Below are 18195 nucleotides of genomic sequence, written 5' to 3'. Positions count from 1 at the left end.
GCATAACTACAAAATTGTCCCCTGTTCTGCATTAGGATTAAGTGGTACCTACAGCTAGGTAGCTCTTGGGTCAATGTCAGAGTCAGACATACAATGATGCTATTTGAAAATTTCCACTATACGCCAAGGTCACATTAGCATTTTCAGATGTCAGTGGAACACTGGGAGCTGGCATGTGGCTGATTATCCATTGTATTCAGCTCCTCCTCCTCTGAGTTCCTGCTTCTCATATCAGTGGGAATTTAGGTAAAGTGCATTTAATTAGACTAAATGCCTCTGGTTTATTATTATTCCTATGTATGGAATACTGATTCAGATCACTGAATTTCAACTTTCCCACCTATTATTGCCTTATCTACTATGAAATGTGCTAATTTTTCTTTTAGCCCTTTGATAAAAATGTGAAATAGTGAAGTGCCAAGGATCTGGTTTCTCTCTTCACCTACCTAATATGTAGGGATGGAGGGGCCAGGACCAGACTCTCCTCAGAGGACCATAGTTAAAGTAGAAAGACAACAGGCACAGGCTGCAGCACGAGAAATTCCAACAGACATCTGCACGGAAACCAAGCCTGAAAGGAGCTGCTGGAAATGTGTGTATATACTCTTCTCTCTGCCCTGTACTCCAAAGTGGCTTGCAGACATGCTTCCACTCAGGCGCTCAGAGGTTAACCATACCTTACAGATCAGTTGCATTCTGATAATATTATTTGTTGCCACTGACTCCGTAAGTTTCACATATTAAAACCGAGCATCTGGTAGAGGTTTGAAGTCGCTGCACCAGGGTCTGTCCCTCAGGCGAGTGTACTTTTGGGACTCTGTGGCTGAGGATGGCTCCGGGCTGCATCGCCTCGCTCCAGCCAGACCCCACCGAGGGCCCCTCAGGGAAGCGCAGGGCCCCACCTGGGGGCAGGAAAAGTAATGTCAGGCTAATTCCATGCTCAGAGCTCCCGAGTTGATAAAGGGAACCCGGGGACACGCCGAGGAGCTGCTTACGACTCAAATTTCCCCCCAGCAGCAAATAAAATAGCCTTTCCTAGGAGCAAGGCTGGGTTCAGAGTGCAGCCTCCTGAGAACTCTGCAGCAGCAGCGTCCAGGCGCCCTGGTGTCCAGGTCCTACACGCCGCTGCAACGCGATCTCGGCCGTCTTGGACCTCAAAGGTCTGGCCAGCACCAGAAGGTCCCAGTGATGCCCGCGACCCGCTTGGAAACCCGCTGAGGGACCAGCCTTTTTAACCAGGCACCGACCCAGGCACGGCTGTACGGGGCGTTGGCTCCAGCGGCGGCTCGGTGAGGGGAGGCCGGGGCTGCCCCAGCCGGTTCCAACCGCACCCCGCAGGGCGCGGCTGGGCCAGGGCCGGGGCGGGCGTGGGGAATGAGTTTAAGAAGCTGCAAAACACTGCAGGACAGAGCGCCTGGGGAAAACAGAGAGAGAAAGTGAGGGAGAGCCCAAGAAAAGGAGGGGAGAAGGCAGAGGTGTCAGGAACAAAAGAGGGAGGATGAGTCTGGGAAGAAAAGGAGTGGGAAGAAGGTGTTCAAGTTTTTGTTTTTCTTTCTCACCAACTATATTAATTGGTAATAAAGAAATTTTCCCCACATCAAGTCTATTTTGCCTATGGTGGCAGTTGGCAAGTGATACTAAACAGAGGAATGAATATCCGCCAAGTGCCTGCTAGAAGCAGTGTTAGAAACCCTCCAGTCGACCTGGCTAGTTTTTCCTGAATCTGGCATCTTGTTGGGGTTTTTTGTTTGCTTGTTTTTTGTTTTTTTTTTTCCCTATGGTTCATGTTGCTATAGTCAGATGAGAAGTGCCACAAGAAGCATGCAGGAGACTTGAAAAACTCCTATGAAAAGCTGATGCTTCTTTTGCACGTTCAGATGTGTTTAAACAAATAGTACAGTTCCACTGGAATTAACTGCAATCTATCAAAACATCAGCAAGCACAATGCAAGCACAAGTAAAGATCCCATACTGTCATCAGAAACCATAATTTTTGCAAAAGCAAATACCCTGTACTTGCTAGTAAATCAGAGAGAATTATCCCAGTGTTTTCAGTGGAAATGAACTTGTCATTCCATTGGCAGAGTGTTTTAAACCAAAAATGGTTGTATAGGATCACAACCTTTACCCCTGCTAAGCATAATTTACTTGGCTATCAGAATGATGGTTAGGCTGATTTGTACATAAGGAGGTCTTAGCAAAGCAAGAGTTGAAGAAAACCCCTAGTCCTTCTTGAGGAACACATCAAAACTGCTTGTCTAACACCTAAGTGATTTGTGACAGGTAAGAGTGAAACAAATCCTGAGGTTATTGTGCATTAAGTAACATTTAACCAGGAATTATTGGGCTGGCAGCATTGAGAGACATAGGAGAAACAGCACCAAACATCTGTACATTTTACTTGTTTACCACTGTCTTGAAGGTTGGTAATAGAACTGAAGAGCTCTTATGTGTTGCAAAAGCATTACTGAAGTCAGCTAACACCCTAAATAATTACTGCTAGAGTGCTTACCAGGACTCAAGGTTGCTCAGTTAAAAAAGGTATTCTGTAAAAGACTTAGATGTAAGATGATTTCATCCCTAGTTTGCCCGGAATATGGAAGATCACACTAACAGTTTGTAAACCTGCTGCTCTTTACAGTTTAGAAAGTAAATTGACAAACCTGCATGAGAATATAAAAATAAGAAGGTTATCAGACAGAGTTAGCCCACAGCACTGTGCAGCCTTGCATAAGCAAACATGGCTTTAAATTTTGCATGGAGAAGTCCTCACAATGTATAAACACATTTAGGCATTTTTAATTTCAAAACAAACCAAGATAAGTAAAAAATAATGAAACAAAATTGGAAGTTCTTATCAACAATTTCCTGAAATATCAGGAAATGAACCATCTCCTGGGCCAGATCTGGAGCCTTACAGGGTATGTCTACATTAGTGGTCTGGAACAGGAGGATGTTTTAAAAATTAATTTCTTAACTGTGCTTTGGCTCCCATCATAGTGTGATCTTGGAGTGTACAAACTGGATTGTTTCTGGATGAAATTAAACTGAAAAATGTGCTTCAAGAGTGCACCAAATGCTGTTTAAGTGTCATTCAGTCCATACAACTACTCTTGAGCTATGCTGAAGTTAACCCTGTCCCAAACACATGCAGTGTTGATGACAAGGCATCAGTGCCAGCTGTTCTTCTGCTGACATTCATTGCTGCTGTACCATTCTATTTACTGATAGGAATAACCAGCAGCTGTTAGGCTTATCACCAAGAAGTACTGGCAGAGGCATCTCCTACATCTGCTGCATCTTTGCTTGTGGCACTCTTGAACAGCATTACACAACTTTCCTCCTTTTGTGGAGAAAAAGTTCACTTAGCAAAGGAATTATGATCCACAACTTCAGTGGATCAAACTTTTCTAATGAACTAATCTGAGATTAAACCAAGGACTGAACTGTAACTACAATGACATTACATTAGCTGATAAATTACTATAGGTCAATACAAACTTTGTATACCTGGCAATGAGGGGAAAGCGTTTGTAGCACTGAAAACTTCAATCATGCTGAAGGTGGGGAGGCTGATGAGCTCTCAAGTGAACTTGTTCATCAGATATCAGATGCGTGTACTTATCTTACCTTACAACATCCCACTGTCAAGCAGCATCTTATTTCTTAACCCGCAGCTAACACAGGAATACACCAGGGCCATTAGAGATTGAGCAAGCCTTCTATATTAATGACATAGCTTACAAGCCTTTTCTTATAAGCTATGTCATTAATGTAGAACCATAAATAACAAATATGAAACATCAAAGTAACATCCTGCAGAGCAGCTTTCCATACCTTAAGTGCCATTTTTTTAGGTGATTAAGATAATTTAAAATTCCTTTGTCTAGCTATCTGTGGAAACCATAGAATTTTTTTAAAAAAGGACAAGAAACATTTTGAGTTTCGTTGGTACTAGAATGGAGCTATATCAAGTTTGTGTGATGGTTTACTACCTCTCCTTCACATCTCCACTCTTGTTTATAAACACAAACAAAATATACCTTTCCATGAGGCATGTGAGTTAACAACGACCCTCCTCATATCAAATAAAAAGAAATTTATCCTCCAAGAAAAGTAAAAATTGTGTTTTCAAGTCCCAGCTTTCATTCACAAGACAACAGGACAATGTGACTTTATAAAAAGTTTATTTGGTTAGTACAGCTCCTCTGGATACAGCAGTTAAACAAAAACATTATTTGGCAGTCAGTTTATTTCTTAATTCAGTAATAAAAGTGCAGCTTAGCTATAAAGGCACAGGGTTGACATTTAGACAAGTCACTGATGTCCAGTAGAACTGGCAGGAGAAAGACCTCACTCCTACTTTCTTTAAAAACTCTTTGTTTCATTTGCCAACAGTGATATTAAAGAAGAATAAAGGCCTACATTGGGACCAGTCATCATATAAAAATCTGATCTGGATCTAGAAAAAAGTCCTCAGAAATAGCATGACATAATGAAGCTATCAGTCAGCAACTCACATTTCTCTTTTCTGCTGTTCCACAAAGTCTCTAGGAAGACAGTGTGCTTGCTGCCATTTCACTTGCTTAAAATTACTAGAAAAAATCTCAAGATGGATGAAGGAGAAAATAGGCTAGTATTGAAGTGTTATAAAAGAGACCTGCCTACAGTATTTTGTGTGAGGGCATGACCTCTTGCCCATTGAAACACCTCTGGAACACCCCTTTGCTTTCCTTCACAGTGTAATTGGATGTGTGCAATCTGGCAGCTCTCTTACAGCCTGCAGCCAGGCAAACTAATTTGCTTTTACATCATAATACATGCGGAGAACTCTCCTGACAGTCTCTACATATTTATCATCAGGAACAGGTTTCCTCTGGCTTCCTGGCTCAAGAAATTTCTTGATTGCGGGGATGCTGCTTATCCTTGCTTTAAATGCCTAAAATGCAAACAGTAAGTACATGGTATTTAAAGAACAGAAAGTAACACAAGAAAAAACCCTATTTTACTGATTTGTGTAACATCCTTTAACAAGCTGTATGTGGAGAGAAGACAGGAAATATGGTTTTAAGTGTGGATGAATTTTACTCCCACTCACTTCAACCATTTTATTTTCCACAGTAACAGATGAGCCATCTGTCTTGCATTGATATGGGATGAAGTGTTAAGGTATCTGTGGTTTCTAATATGTACATTACTCAGATCGTTCTTGTGATACAGAAAATATCTTCCACTTAGCAGTATCACAGAACTGGTGAGAGTCAAAAAAGGGGGGGTGCATTTCTTCAGATGTGTACAGGGGTCACTCCAGAAAATAAAGAGTTTTTCTAGATGAAACATCTTACAAGGCTCTTCCTAAAGCAGGAAAAGCAAGACTACAATGAAAAAGTAACAAATGTTTGTGGAATTATTTACACAGAACAGACTTTGAAATATAATTTATGACATTTATAGCCATGTGAGCATCTTGTTAGTGCAAGGTACCTGTAACTGAGGAAAGCCTGAGAGCACATCTGACTTCTTCTCTTCTACCATTAAAATGGCTTCAAGAAGATGAACATCTGCCCAGCTAAAATTGTTGCCAACAAGGAAGTCCTGCCCATGGTCTTTCAAAACCTAGAAATGTTATAGATGAAAACATTCAGGTGTGGATAGCCAGCTGAGGTTCAGGTTTTCAAAATTCATAGGCACACCTTCTTTGCAACAGTACTGTCTCCTTTTAATTCTTCTCTCCCATGCAGCTAACAGGGGGAACAGGGATATGCCAGCAGTCACTGATCATATTACAGCAGAAATCCAGAATCCCAGGGTTTTTCTTATCAATCCTTTTTTCCTACAGCTCTAGGTAACCTTGTGTACTAGACTATAGGGTTAGATACCTTCTTGGTATTCACATCTTTCAAGTCTAATTTATCTGGATTTTTTCAAGTCTAATTTATCTATACATTTTTACAGCTTCACTGGGAAAATTGAGATTATAAAAGAGGTGATCGGCCTAAAGCATAAAGGCTAAGATGCAACAAGTGGAATATAGGGTAGAATGCATCCTGGCAACCACTTATAGGAGACCTTGCAAAGTGAAAAACTGTTTTCTCTTCAGTCTTTAAAATGGAGAGGAGCTATTTCTGCTAGATCATCCCGTCCATGCATATTAATTTCCATTGAGAGTACCTCTTGGGTCCTACCTCTCAAACTATTAGAGAAACACCAAGATTCCAGTATGGCTAAAATGCAGCAGTGATAGCAGTGTATTACTGTGTTTCCAAAAACCCAACTGAGATGTATTTGAAATGTTAAACAAAGAAGACAATTAGCACAGGTTTTGCAATGCAAATTACTGTGGTGGAGTTGACCCTGGCTGGGTACCAGGGTCCATCAAAGCTGCTCTGCCACTCCTTTCCTCACCTGGACATGGGGAAAAAAATACACTGAAAGTCTCTTGGGTTCACCCACCCCAATGATCCCCCTCCAGCCAACAGACAGCATGGATGCTCTGGTGTAAAGTACTGCACTGACACTTCTGCTTCTGGTTGTGGTGAAATACCCAGTGTTCCCATTGTTAGCCCTCCAGAATCAGGGAAGAAAATGATCCTCTTCCATACCTTTTCATACACTGGGAAATACCTGCTTGTTGCCTTTTGAACTATTAAAACATGTTGTTTCTCTTTATCCTCTGCTGATAAGAAAGGGAACATCAAAATGAAGCCCATAAGGTCATCAGTTCCTCCAACATACATATCAATCCTTATAACAAAAGCAAACAAAAACCTTAAACAGAAGGCACCTTCACAAGCCAAATCACCTTATATTTGTTTTAGAATAGTAAACATTGAATTACCCATCCCCCTGTCGTGGTGCCTTCCCCCCCCCACCGCCCACCACTCCTTTCAAAGCTGCAGTGTGATCTGAGAAATGCTTTTTTAAGCAATCTCAAACACACCCCCTCATGGAAATTAGTTCTGCAATTAAAAAAATATGTCACAGTGGGAGTCTTATTTGTATTTGTAGTGATTTTGGCTCTTTACTTGCTTCATTGTGCAGGTTTAAAATAGGATTGCACAGAGATTAAGTGTGTACCTTTGGGGTTACAGATCACTTCAAAATCACCAGAGAAACACACAGCACCACAAGGAGTCATTACCAACTGACTTAATTTTCTGGATGTATCCCATCTTCAGAATTTCATCCAAAGTCCAAGTAGTGCCAAATAGATAAATAATGGGGTTGGAAGTCCGTAATATACCAGGTTCTTCATCCAGCTAAATTATCAGTACAGCAGTTCTTCAGATTGTCCCTTTTCCAGAGCTATTGGAGCTGGTTTTGTACTGTAGATGGACCTTAAAAAGGCTACATACTGAGACAGCCCCATCATACTTTTTTTCCCCTCCACAGACACAACATCAAGATGTAATTTCACATGGATGTTATTTCACATGAAACCAATATTTTCAACAGCTTTTAGCTATTCTTTCCCCAGCTCCCAAAGATCAAAACCACACACTTTTTACAGTGTAGTGGGACATCATGCAACCACAGATAATGTCAATGACAGCTCTTATTTTGCAGCCAAGTTAGAAACGAACCATTTCTTTCCAGAGTTTTCTGGTTACAAAAGTAGTCCAGCATCTACATGCCAGTCACCTCTTGAATACCTGTGTCAGGCTGTATTAATCTTTCAGTAAGGCACAATAAAGCCGTGACTCAAATATTTTTATGTGAAAAGTAACTGACTTAGACAAATCAGTTGGCTTGCACCTAACTGTGACTTCTCAGGCTCACTGCAAGTTGTGTATCACCGAGGCCCATAGGTGATTGTGCACAGGTATGTGTGCAACTATGCAATTAATTCTAGATGCATCTGAACTACTATACTAAATTCAAGAAGAGTAATACTCTTACATACAAGGCTCTCTCCTTCAGGTCCTTCCCATAGAGGTTGTACTTTGCTGCAATGTAGCTGAGGATAGCTCTGGTCTGCACCATCCTCATCCCATCTATCTCCACCATGGGCACCTGCTGAAACAGCAGGGATCCACCTAAAAGGACAGACACACGTTATTTGACTGATCTAATAACTCCATGTTGGATTTCTTGCTGTCTTCAGAGGAACGTGGCTTTTATGGTGAGCTTGCTGTGGGTAGCCATTGTATTAAACTGGAGTTCTTCCATGCGAAAAATAAACTACAGTGGTGCAGACAAATTAAACTGAAAAGCACAATTATTGTGGGTTACCATCCTTCCTTTAAAAAATTTTCACTGAAGTTTCAGTCAGGACTGTGTACAGCAGCTTTTGAAATGAAATTGAAATGCAGTGGAGACAATCACACTAAACATCTCAACTGAGTAAAAAAGTGTCTAGTTCTAAACAATGTAAAAAACCCCTCTGTTCCATTATTCAAACACTATTTGAAGCAAACGTGAGATTGACAGATTTCTCTCTTATGATCAATCTTTAGGCTATATCAGGACATAACATGAAATTTTGGGATACATATTTTCTGGTTACTGAAGCCCATGGTTAAGTTTGTGGGACCAGGTGGGATGCACAGACAAATGGAGAACAGAAGAATCCAGAGGCCTGAGAAACCCTGCAGGTTGGAAAGATACTCAGTTTGCAATTTCATCTGTCCACATGTATGAAAAAACAGCCTCTGCAGCTGCTCACAGCTCTCAGCTTTACTCTTCTGTGTGGAAAGACACATAAAGTCTTCAAAGACTTCACACATTTTCTCTAAGTCTGGTTACACTTTTCTTGAGGTTTCACATGGACTCACCTTGCAGAAGTTTCTCATACTGGTCTCGGGTTTCCAAAAACTCTTCTTCAAACTGACAAAAGAGATTGAGGAAGAAGAGGAAATAAGAATCTTTTCACATTTCTAGAAGAGATTAATTTTTAAAGCAACATAAAAGGAAAAGAATATGCATCATGGTTCTTTTCATTTCAGATATGGCTCTAAGGGAGAACACACCAAGGACAGAAGTCCTGGCAATATCTCCTGGGCTGCGACACTTGATAAATGCTCCTAAGGGCAACTCTAGCAGAAGAACAGGCAGTAAGAACTGGAATGAAGATGGTTTGTTTGGTATTAAACAGGCAATGTAATGTGTAACAATCAACAATACAGTCTAGGCTGTCCTTAAGATGCTTTCTGGAATGTGGAAAAAATCTGCTGTGCAATATTTCAATTTGGGAGCTGGACAGGAACAGAAGTTAAAACAAAGCTTTTACAAAATAGTGTACGAGTAGCAAGCCCTGCACGAAGTTTGATACAGATGCATGTTTCAGATTCCTGAAGATTAAATATTCATAAGAGGAGAAAAAAAAGATACAGAATTGCTGGTGATCAGATGGATGTAGTTGTACTCAATATGGCTGAGGATAGCCAGTCCAATCAGTGTTACTTATGGAGAAACTGATTTCAAGATTAAGACACCAAAGTTAGACATCTACATGTATGTGTTTGTATGTGCCATACATGTCTGTGACCAGTGCTCAACATGGAGACTAGAAAATGGTTGATACCAATCCCTAAATGCCTTGCTCAGTCAGCCTCTCATAACTTCTGTGCCACTCAGTAATTAAGATTTGCTATACTAGAGAAACGCCAGAAGATCAGGCACATTAACACACTGCCAATGCTCAACCATAGCAAGTATGATCACAGTCTAAAATTCAGAACCCAGGTTTCTGCTGATGAGAAGCTGAGAAAATAATATTCCATGGAAAAAATGTAGTAGTTGGTACTTCTTGACAGCTTTTTTTAAACTTAAAAAAGAAAAAAGAAGAGAGAGGGACTTAAAACATAGGAACAAATGATGGAGGGAAGCAGACAGTTCTGTCTTCTGCAAGACCTTCAAAAAAAGACTGGTGGTCTTTTAAAAAAAACTTGTATTCCTTGGCTCAGTACACAAGTAACTGTATGTACTGTAACAGCTTATTGTGTAGAAGAGGACACTCAGAGCAAATACTATTGCTTTGTGTCCTCAAACTGTATTACCAGTTTACCACCAAGATGGCCAGCAAATGTATAAGTAAATGATATACCATCAGAAAAAATAAAGGCTGTTTTACCTGTTTTACCCAAGTATTTAGAGATTCTGATTTCCCTATACATGTGGGTCAATTTGCTGACTTCACCCTGCTAAGTTTCATCTAAATGATGCTAGACACAACATATTTTGTGTTACAGCTTATGGAGGATGCAGCCAGTGGAGTGAAAAATAAAACAAAAATCTCCATGTAAGCATTTAACTGAAAACAGGAAGACTAGAGAAAGTAAATCGCTGTTTTACCAGGCACAGATAACACTTGTTATGCAAGCAACACATCTATCAGCTCAGCAGCTCTGCTCACTAATCAAGTGCTTAATTAAGGACTGCACATTCTTGTGTTAAGCAAGTGTCACTGCTTACAGTGTCACTGCTCAGAAAACACTGTAACTTGAAGCCATGCTTTTGTATGCCTGAAGTAAAAGTATTTAATTACACTGAATAGCCAACCTTCATTTACTATTGCATCTCCAGATGCCTTTTCTTTTTTGACTAAAAACATGTGATCTGCCCCAAAGATAAGCTTACCAATGTGCAGCTAGAAGTTAAAAATTCTAAGACAAACCTCGACCCCAGCTGCAGCGAGCAACCAACGAATCGATTCCATCTTGCCTCTTCCATTAAAGTAGTAAAGTTTTGGTTTTGTGGACATGACTTCAAACTTTCTGTTACCTAAAAGAGATATAACAGATAGTAAGTTATTAAATATACAGAAATCTGATTGCAGCTGGAATAATGGTTCACAGGTCACTCACACAACAATAATTTAAATTAATTATTGATGAAATATTTTAGCAAAGTTCAGTCTAAACTGATTTGATTTTCTTGCTGCACAGTCAAGTCAAACTATTTTATAGACTTTTCATCCCCCTGAAATTCAGGAAAAGTAAGCATCAAGTTGCTAAGTAGGAGATAACAGAAAAAAAAATTTAAATCACCGCGAAGAAAAACCTTAAAACATTTAGGAAATAGAAGTTTTAGCACTGAAGTTATGCAGACACCACTAAAAGTCAAGTCTTGATCAAAGAGAAGAGGTACTAAACCAAATTTCCAAAACTGGCAGACCTTGTATCAAGGAATGCCAAAAGTATCTAAACATTAATTCTACACATTTGGGTGAAGCATGGGAATGTACTTTTTAGCCTCTCACTTTTTTTTCCCTAGCTGTGGTTATCCAGCAATCAGTAGAAACTTCAAATATATCACAATATGAGGATCAGTAGAAACTTCAGAAGAATGGCCTGTTTCTTCAGTAATAATCCAGATTAAAATCCAGAGTTTCAGAGTGTTGCACTACTTATCCTTCTACAGGCTGCATTTCTTTCTATTAATAAACCCTGTTGCTATGCAAAACTTTATGGACTTTTCAGATGATCCAATGCTGCTCTGCAAGTAGCATTTTAGTTCTTTAATGACTTCATAAATGAGGCTATTAATTGTTATTTTTTGAATGGACTATTGTTTAGGCCTCATCAAGAACTGGATTCCACTGTAGAGCCATAAACCAAAAGAGCAATCCAATTTAATCACACTGGCATTTCACATGCAGAACTCCCTTATAGCAAGTGCTTCCTGCAGCTGAGAAGTGTTTTCCCTCTGTAAGGTGATTTATTGTCACTTCAATCCACAGTTCAAGTAATTCTGGAAAAGAGGCTCTTGGCATGCAAACAATAACCTTCAGTTTCCAGTGTTCCAAGAGCTGCTTCATAAGCAGAAGGAAAAAAGACCTTGAGCATGCACAAAGTGATCCGCTTGTTACCCAACAGGCATGAAAAGAGAACACGAAATATGAGAGTGCATCAGGCCATGGGAATTCAAACCAGCCAGGCTATTCCACCCCTGCCTGCTCGGGGGCTCTGACTGCTCTTAGGTAAGTGACAAGCACCTGAAACACTGCCAAGTACTATCTCTACTGCTGATAAATATAGAAGTGAATCAGAAAAGTATCACTGTGAACTACACAAAAGAACAGAATTAAACAGGTGCTACTTGTAATACAGTTACATTCACAGAGAAAGAAGAAAAAAGCCAAAGGTGATTTTTAAGTTGTAGTTTAAAAACTTAAGAAACAGAAGAGTCAACTCTTCCTCACTGCCACTTCTGGAAACCTGCTCTTAGCAGGCCAGTGATCAGGTCACAGGACATAAGCAAGTCACTGATGCCCAACACACCTCAAGGAAAAGGCATGGTGGGTGCTTCTTTTACAATACTTTATAAATAATATCTTCTTAAATACTGGGGGATCAACAAACTTTGAAATGAGCTGTAGCACTCTAGGTTCCTAGGACTAAGCCTGTTATGCCATACTGGAAGAGAAAGTCCAACTTGTGAAATAAATCGGATGGAAGGAGCACCCTGGTGATGGGCAAAGAGCTTCTCCCTTCTCTGCCCTTCATCAGAAAGAGGCAAAGAGGCAATTTGCAGCCAGGAGCTGCAATTACTGGTAGGTTCTTGTCCATTCCCCTCAGCCAGACTCCTCAACAGGAAAGTGGGCTTTGTGAAAAATTTGCTCCCTTGCTGTGATTGCTGAAGGCCATCTGGGCTAACGGGGGTATGAGGGAACATGAATATTAGTGCAAGAAGCGGTTGCTCCCACGCAAGGAGAACACGGACCAGAAGAACATCGGTGAAGAGGGCCGGGGGGGCAGCTGTGTTTCGCACGTCCCGCAGATCCAGGGCTCTAGGGCCCGATTTTCCCTGCCTGCATTCAGCAGCCCAACATCGCTTCCACTCTGCACCCGCAACACCAGCCCGGGGCACGTCCCGTGCTCAGCGTGGGACAGGCAGCAGCTCCCACCCCTCCCGGGGACAAGCCCTTGGCAGGCAGGAGATGACGACCGGTCTGTGCTGTGACACGGGGAGCCGGTGACCGGGAGCGGATCCACGACTCGGGCCCGAGACCACCACAGACTCCCGGCTCCCCGCCTCACCTGAGCCAAGCGACCGCGGGCACGGCTTGGCGGGGGGAACAGGAAGAGAGAAATCCCAGGGGCCCACATTACTCACACACACGGAGGGTTAAGCGGTGACATCGAGCGAGCACACGACACCCCAAGGCAGGGCACTCTGGCCAGCCCCGCCCGCAGCCGCGATCAGCTGCAGCCCGCAGCCGCCGGCCCCGCCTGCAGCCCTCCCCGCCCAGGCCGCGGATCGGCGACGAGCGGAGCAGCCGCCAATGGGAAGCCGTGAATTTGCAAGTTTCGCAAAGCCTTCTGGAAGGACATCTCGCCCCAAAGAATTTCGTTAAAATTTTTTTTCTGGGTTAAGAACCCGTTTCTCTCGGGAGATTTCCTCGCTGCAAAGTGCTGATTCCGTGCGCTTTGTCACTGGGTTTTCAACAATGGTACAAACCATGATGTAAAAGAGCCGGCAGTACTGAGCTATAAATACTGTGTGGGAAACGCTCTTTGTCTGGATGTGAGGGCGATCTGGCTGCGACATCTGTCACCCCATTGATCGCCAGGGTTGATTCGGCTGATCTGGCTGGCTAGGCGGGTGTCCCCTTCCTCCCTCAACGCTCCATGTGCGTCCCTCCCGAAGCTGCGCGCTCGGTCGAAGAGGACGACCTCCCCGATAGAGACGGTACCGTTCATCGGTCAAGGGTATACGGTAGCTGCGCTCCCCTGCTAGAACCTCCAAACAAGCTCAAGGTCCATTTGTAGGAGAACGTAGGGTAGTCAAGCTTCCAAGACTGCAGACACATCCAAGTGAGGCGCTGCATGGGGCAGTCTGCCATTGTTTTGTGCTTTGCATGTACAGTGACGGCATGCGTATGAAAATTGTGTCATTTATTTATCACTTCTTCAGTTCCTCACTCACCTACAAATCCGCGAGTTACTCATGTCATACCTTCCCTCCCCACATCCCACCACATAAAACGGGAATCCTTGCAAATGTAAATGTATTTTTCACCTAGTTCTTCACCTATGCATGTGTCAGCCCACTTCAACAGGTACAAAAGGGCTGGACTTGCAAGGTATAAACTGTTTTCAGCTTCTACAGCCTTGAAAGCCAGGGAGAAGGCTAAAGAGGTGACACAAGTACAATAGAACAGGAACAGAACAGAACAGAATAATTTCCCTTGGAAAGGGACCCACAACAATCTAGTTCAGCTGCCTGTCCTCCTGAAGTGTTATGCATATTGTAATTCAGTCTTGCAGGTAGTTTCAGAGGAGCTGACAGCCAAGGAAGACTAAGCAATCAGTTTTACAGGGAGCTCACAGTGTATTGCAGAAATTACATGCTTAGACTCAAACCATGTGGCCGGTGAATGTGCCAGTGCCCCTTCAAGGTCACTTATTTAAAAAAAAAACAAAAAAAAAACCCAAACAAACAAAAAACAAACTGAAGTGCTTTCATTAAAAACCGAATAAAAAAGCAAGTCAGTCAGTCAGTACTTCCTCAAGGATAACTTTATTCTGGGCAGGACATTTGACACAGAAGGGATGAAACAAGCATTTACAATGTTTCTGAACAAAAACATGGAACAAGAACCATTATTTCTCCATACCTCTGACAATTCCACCCCCTCCTTCCATATTAAGTTTTAAAATGTTCTTTCAGTACACATTTTCCTCCTCACATTATGGAACATCCTGCTCATATCAACTGCCATATCAGATACAAGAACACCAAGGGAGTGGATTTTCTGGCTTTTTTTTTTCTTCTTGTTAACATCATGGCACTTACACACTGCTTTTTGGACTATCTGGGTTACAGGGGTAAATGACTGTCAGATTCCTTTATTATTACATGTTACACCTAAGCCTGAGAAAATGTAAACAGTACAATTCTAAAAACATTTTCCACAAAGATACTGCTAAATATTAAAGCACAAAGTAGTAGGTTACATATCATAAATTCTCAGGTATGCTGCTTGTCCAGATTTCAGTATATAAAGACCTCCATCTTTTCCATATCTGTATTGCACAGAGACAGCACAATAAAATACATAAACTCAGCTCTGTCCTGCTCAAAAAGAACTTTTCCAGCTTCAGTAAGAATGTGCTTGAGTAAAGGATACAGCCATTACATCTAGCTAATTTTCTGTCTCACTAAGTTAAAACTGGCTGCGATTCTCAATGTCAAGATATTAGCTTTTTCCCCCAAAATAAAAGGCTTTAACTTAGGAAAGGAGGAGATATATGAAAAAAGAAAATTTTAAGTACAACATACTTTTCTAATCTTTTGACTGGACTAAAGCCTGAATGCTAAAGCCAAAAGAATCACTGATGGTCTGATAAAGGCTCAGATTCATCCTGTCCTATTTGAATCTCCCAGAGTTGTCCCCCTCCTCAATGGAGAGACTCAGGTATCTCCAGAATGTTAGTATGCTCTCAGATGAGACAGATTTCTTTTGACATGATTCTCACTCACCAGAGGTAAGTCACCTCACAACAAAGGAGCTCACACTTAGGTATGGTGAATCCAAGCCTCAGCTGCCTGTTCTCATGACTCGTGTCCTTCCACTCGTAGGAACTAAGTGTACAGACCAGACTACTTACATAGCCTGCTTAGGTCTAGGGATACTGGGATAGGTTCAGGGAGCTCACTCTTGAGACAAATTACCTGGTGATAAAATAAATTAAATTATATGTAGACATAAGTACAGGTATTTATTGCCAAGAAAAACAAGTATGTTTCCAGTTCTATCACAAATATACGTATTTCCCTTTCCACTTACCCACAGACACCCATCAGCGTGCACTTTAGAAATCAAATGGCTGCTTTGCTGCTAAGCATTGGCATCACTGTTGTGGAAGCAGTTAGGTATGGTTTTGAGTTAGTACTTGCTATGCCCAGGGCTGCAGGACACACAAGATGTCTTTGGCATGTGTAAGTCTTTCATGCACACTTTTGCTCCCTCTTTGTCTTGTACTGTCTCACTGTGGGCTGAACTTACAAAAGCAAACAGTGACCAGTGCTCCCTGTGGTTCCCCCGTAGTACTGAGCCAGCAGCCTACCCTAGGGTAGCTTCCTCAAAATCCCACACTTTTAGCATGGAAAGCACCGAAAAGGCCAGAATCAATTCTCAATCTTGACCACAGCAGCTGCCCCTTGTGTGTCCTGGCAGATCCCATGGAGAGGATCTCACTAACACACAAGCTATTCAAATTCCTGTGAAATGGTTGGAAGCTGAGAACTGCACCTGCTCTGATCCCTTCAGGCAGGATTTAAGTCTCAGAAATAAACTATTTTCCTGAGCTGATCACACAATGAGCTCAGAAAGATCAGCATTTCTGCACACTTTTGCAGGGAGATGCATTTTCTCAGCACACTTCAACTTCGGCTGCACTGCTCTAGAATACAGCTATGGAAGGTCTTCTCCCACAGCACTGAACAATTTTATCTTTCTTCTGTAGAAGGAGGTGCAGAACAGACAAATGCTGACTGTGCTCTAAAAGCATCTTCTGCTGATGGCTGGAAACTGGCACACCTTTCCAGAGTAGAACTAAACCAGATTATGGGGCTACTTCCTTTTCTCTATACCTTGATATAAATCATGCTCCCATAAACTGAGTTAAACTGCTCTTCAATGAACTGTATCAATTTTAGTGAAATCAACCACCGTTTTATAACTTTTTATTAACAGGACCACATAAGATCCCATTTTTTCCTGTAAAGCCTCTGGGCCTAATTTATGGAAGCTGACATATTCTTCACATTGTAAAAGATGTACTGAGTGAAGAAGAACTGAGTATAAACATAAGTAAGGTTAGACCGAGTCACTTCCTCTGGGTTGTTTTGGTTTTTTGGAGTTCTCTTTCCTTAACTGATTTAGAACAGCAGTGATTTAGAACAGTTGTGAGAAGTAAGTCAGCTGCATAGATCTTGTTTCCTTAAAATATGTTGCTGGCATATCATTAGTATTTTGTTACTCTGAAACCAGTTTTATTAGTTCTATTAATTTACTGTTAATATGTTCTTTAATATATCTTCAGCTCTTACATTTGCAACAAAAGAAAAAGAAGAAATAGAATCTCTTTTTTCTCCTTAGAAATCATTAGACCATTTACATGAATTTAACAGAGGTAGGTCCACATTCTATTTCATTGTGAGCAATGCCAAAGAACAACTTTTAAGCAGGAAAAAGGAACACTGTGTCAGAAAATGGATCTACAGAAGAGTATTCACCCTTCACCAAACAAGAGTCCTCAGATTTGTCCTAAATTTCAATAGCAGTCCAAAAAAAAAACCTTTCAAAGGCAAAAATAAGTTAAAAAAAGGTGCCTCCCTGTATCTTTTAGCAGTCTCTCAGTGACTGTGACTGTGAAGGAGAATTTAGACGGCTAAGTCACTCACTCCTCTGATGTGAGTATGAAGCAATGAGCATAGGACAACAGAAGTGTGGCACTGAGACATGGCATCACTTGAAATTACACAGCCTCAATTAGCACATAAAACTTCAGAAAATGTCTAATGAATGCTCCTTCCTCCGTACTTCTCCTTCACTGCAATATTGCACCACATTTTTTTTATCCATTTCTATAAAAAAGTTGAGTCTAATAAAAAATTTAAATTTTTTTAAGCTTCATTATAAAAATTTACTGTATAAAAATGCCAAATACCCTAAGCCTTATATACAAAATGCATCACTTTTATGAAAATAACTGGACCCAAGTATATAACAAAACATTTTTATACAAAAAGGTACAAGATTGCATTCAGATTAATGCAAGTAAGTAAAAAAACTCCTTCAAAATGTATCACTGATGGAAGACCTGCTCCTTTTAAATGTACAGGTATACAAAGCAGTATGAAATGTCCCACGTTGGACACCCTTTCCGGGGAAGCACGTACTGCTCAGAGGGTATTTCCCAGGTCACCGGGGAGTGCCGTACTTGGCAGACCAGTCAACGCGCCCGTGGATCGGCTCCGCTGCCGGCGGCAGGGGCATTAACCGTGGCGAGCTCTTGGTAGGTGAACTGAACGATGGCCATCCAAGAAGGGGTCTGACCGATGTCAGAGATGCAAAATCTAAAGGACAAAAAATTCTGTGATATAAAGGTTCAGTGAGAGCTGTCCATACTGAACAACAACTCGTTACAGGTCCAGATCCTACTTCTTCAGGAGGTAAGTCTCCTTTTTTGACAAAGTTTGCTGATGTGAAACAGTAGTGGATCCAATCCCTAAAACCTTAGCAGA

General features: G+C 41.5%; 2 protein-coding genes across 21 annotated transcripts in view; both read right to left on the bottom strand.

Moving 5' to 3' along the window:
• Window positions 1-4170: 4170 nt before the first annotated feature.
• Window positions 4171-13186, bottom strand: LOC103820060 (glutathione S-transferase 3). Of its 2 annotated transcripts, none has more exons than XM_009094673.4 (7): window positions 13057-13186; window positions 10616-10722; window positions 8775-8826; window positions 7904-8036; window positions 6603-6744; window positions 5485-5616; window positions 4171-4939 (listed from the first exon to the last, which is right to left on the bottom strand). In XM_009094673.4, exons 2-7 carry the CDS (start codon window positions 10700-10702, stop codon window positions 4796-4798), a joined length of 690 nt encoding a protein of 229 aa, XP_009092921.1. In that variant the 5' UTR covers window positions 10703-10722; window positions 13057-13186; the 3' UTR covers window positions 4171-4795. The 2 variants fall into 2 exon arrangements, with proteins under 2 accessions (XP_009092921.1, XP_050828711.1); XM_050972754.1 differs by having other exon boundaries at window positions 12981-13080.
• Window positions 13187-14444: 1258 nt separating this feature from the next.
• The window catches only part of CILK1 (ciliogenesis associated kinase 1), a 27352-nt gene continuing 23601 nt past the window's right edge, over window positions 14445-18195 (bottom strand). For 17 of the 19 annotated variants that reach the window (XM_050972758.1, XM_030236538.2, XM_050972757.1 and 14 more), the window contains one exon: window positions 14445-18027. In XM_050972758.1, the coding sequence (XP_050828715.1) occupies window positions 17873-18027 (155 nt within the window). In that variant the 3' untranslated portion in view covers window positions 14445-17872. Of the gene's footprint in view, window positions 18045-18195 lie in introns of all 19 variants that reach the window. The other 2 variants (XM_030236544.2, XM_050972764.1) reach the window with 2 other exon arrangements.

Source organism: Serinus canaria, chromosome 3 (assembly GCF_022539315.1).
Source record: "Serinus canaria isolate serCan28SL12 chromosome 3, serCan2020, whole genome shotgun sequence".
In the NCBI taxonomy this organism is placed as follows: Eukaryota; Metazoa; Chordata; class Aves; order Passeriformes; family Fringillidae; genus Serinus; species Serinus canaria.
This window is presented reverse-complemented; position numbering and strand designations above follow the sequence as displayed.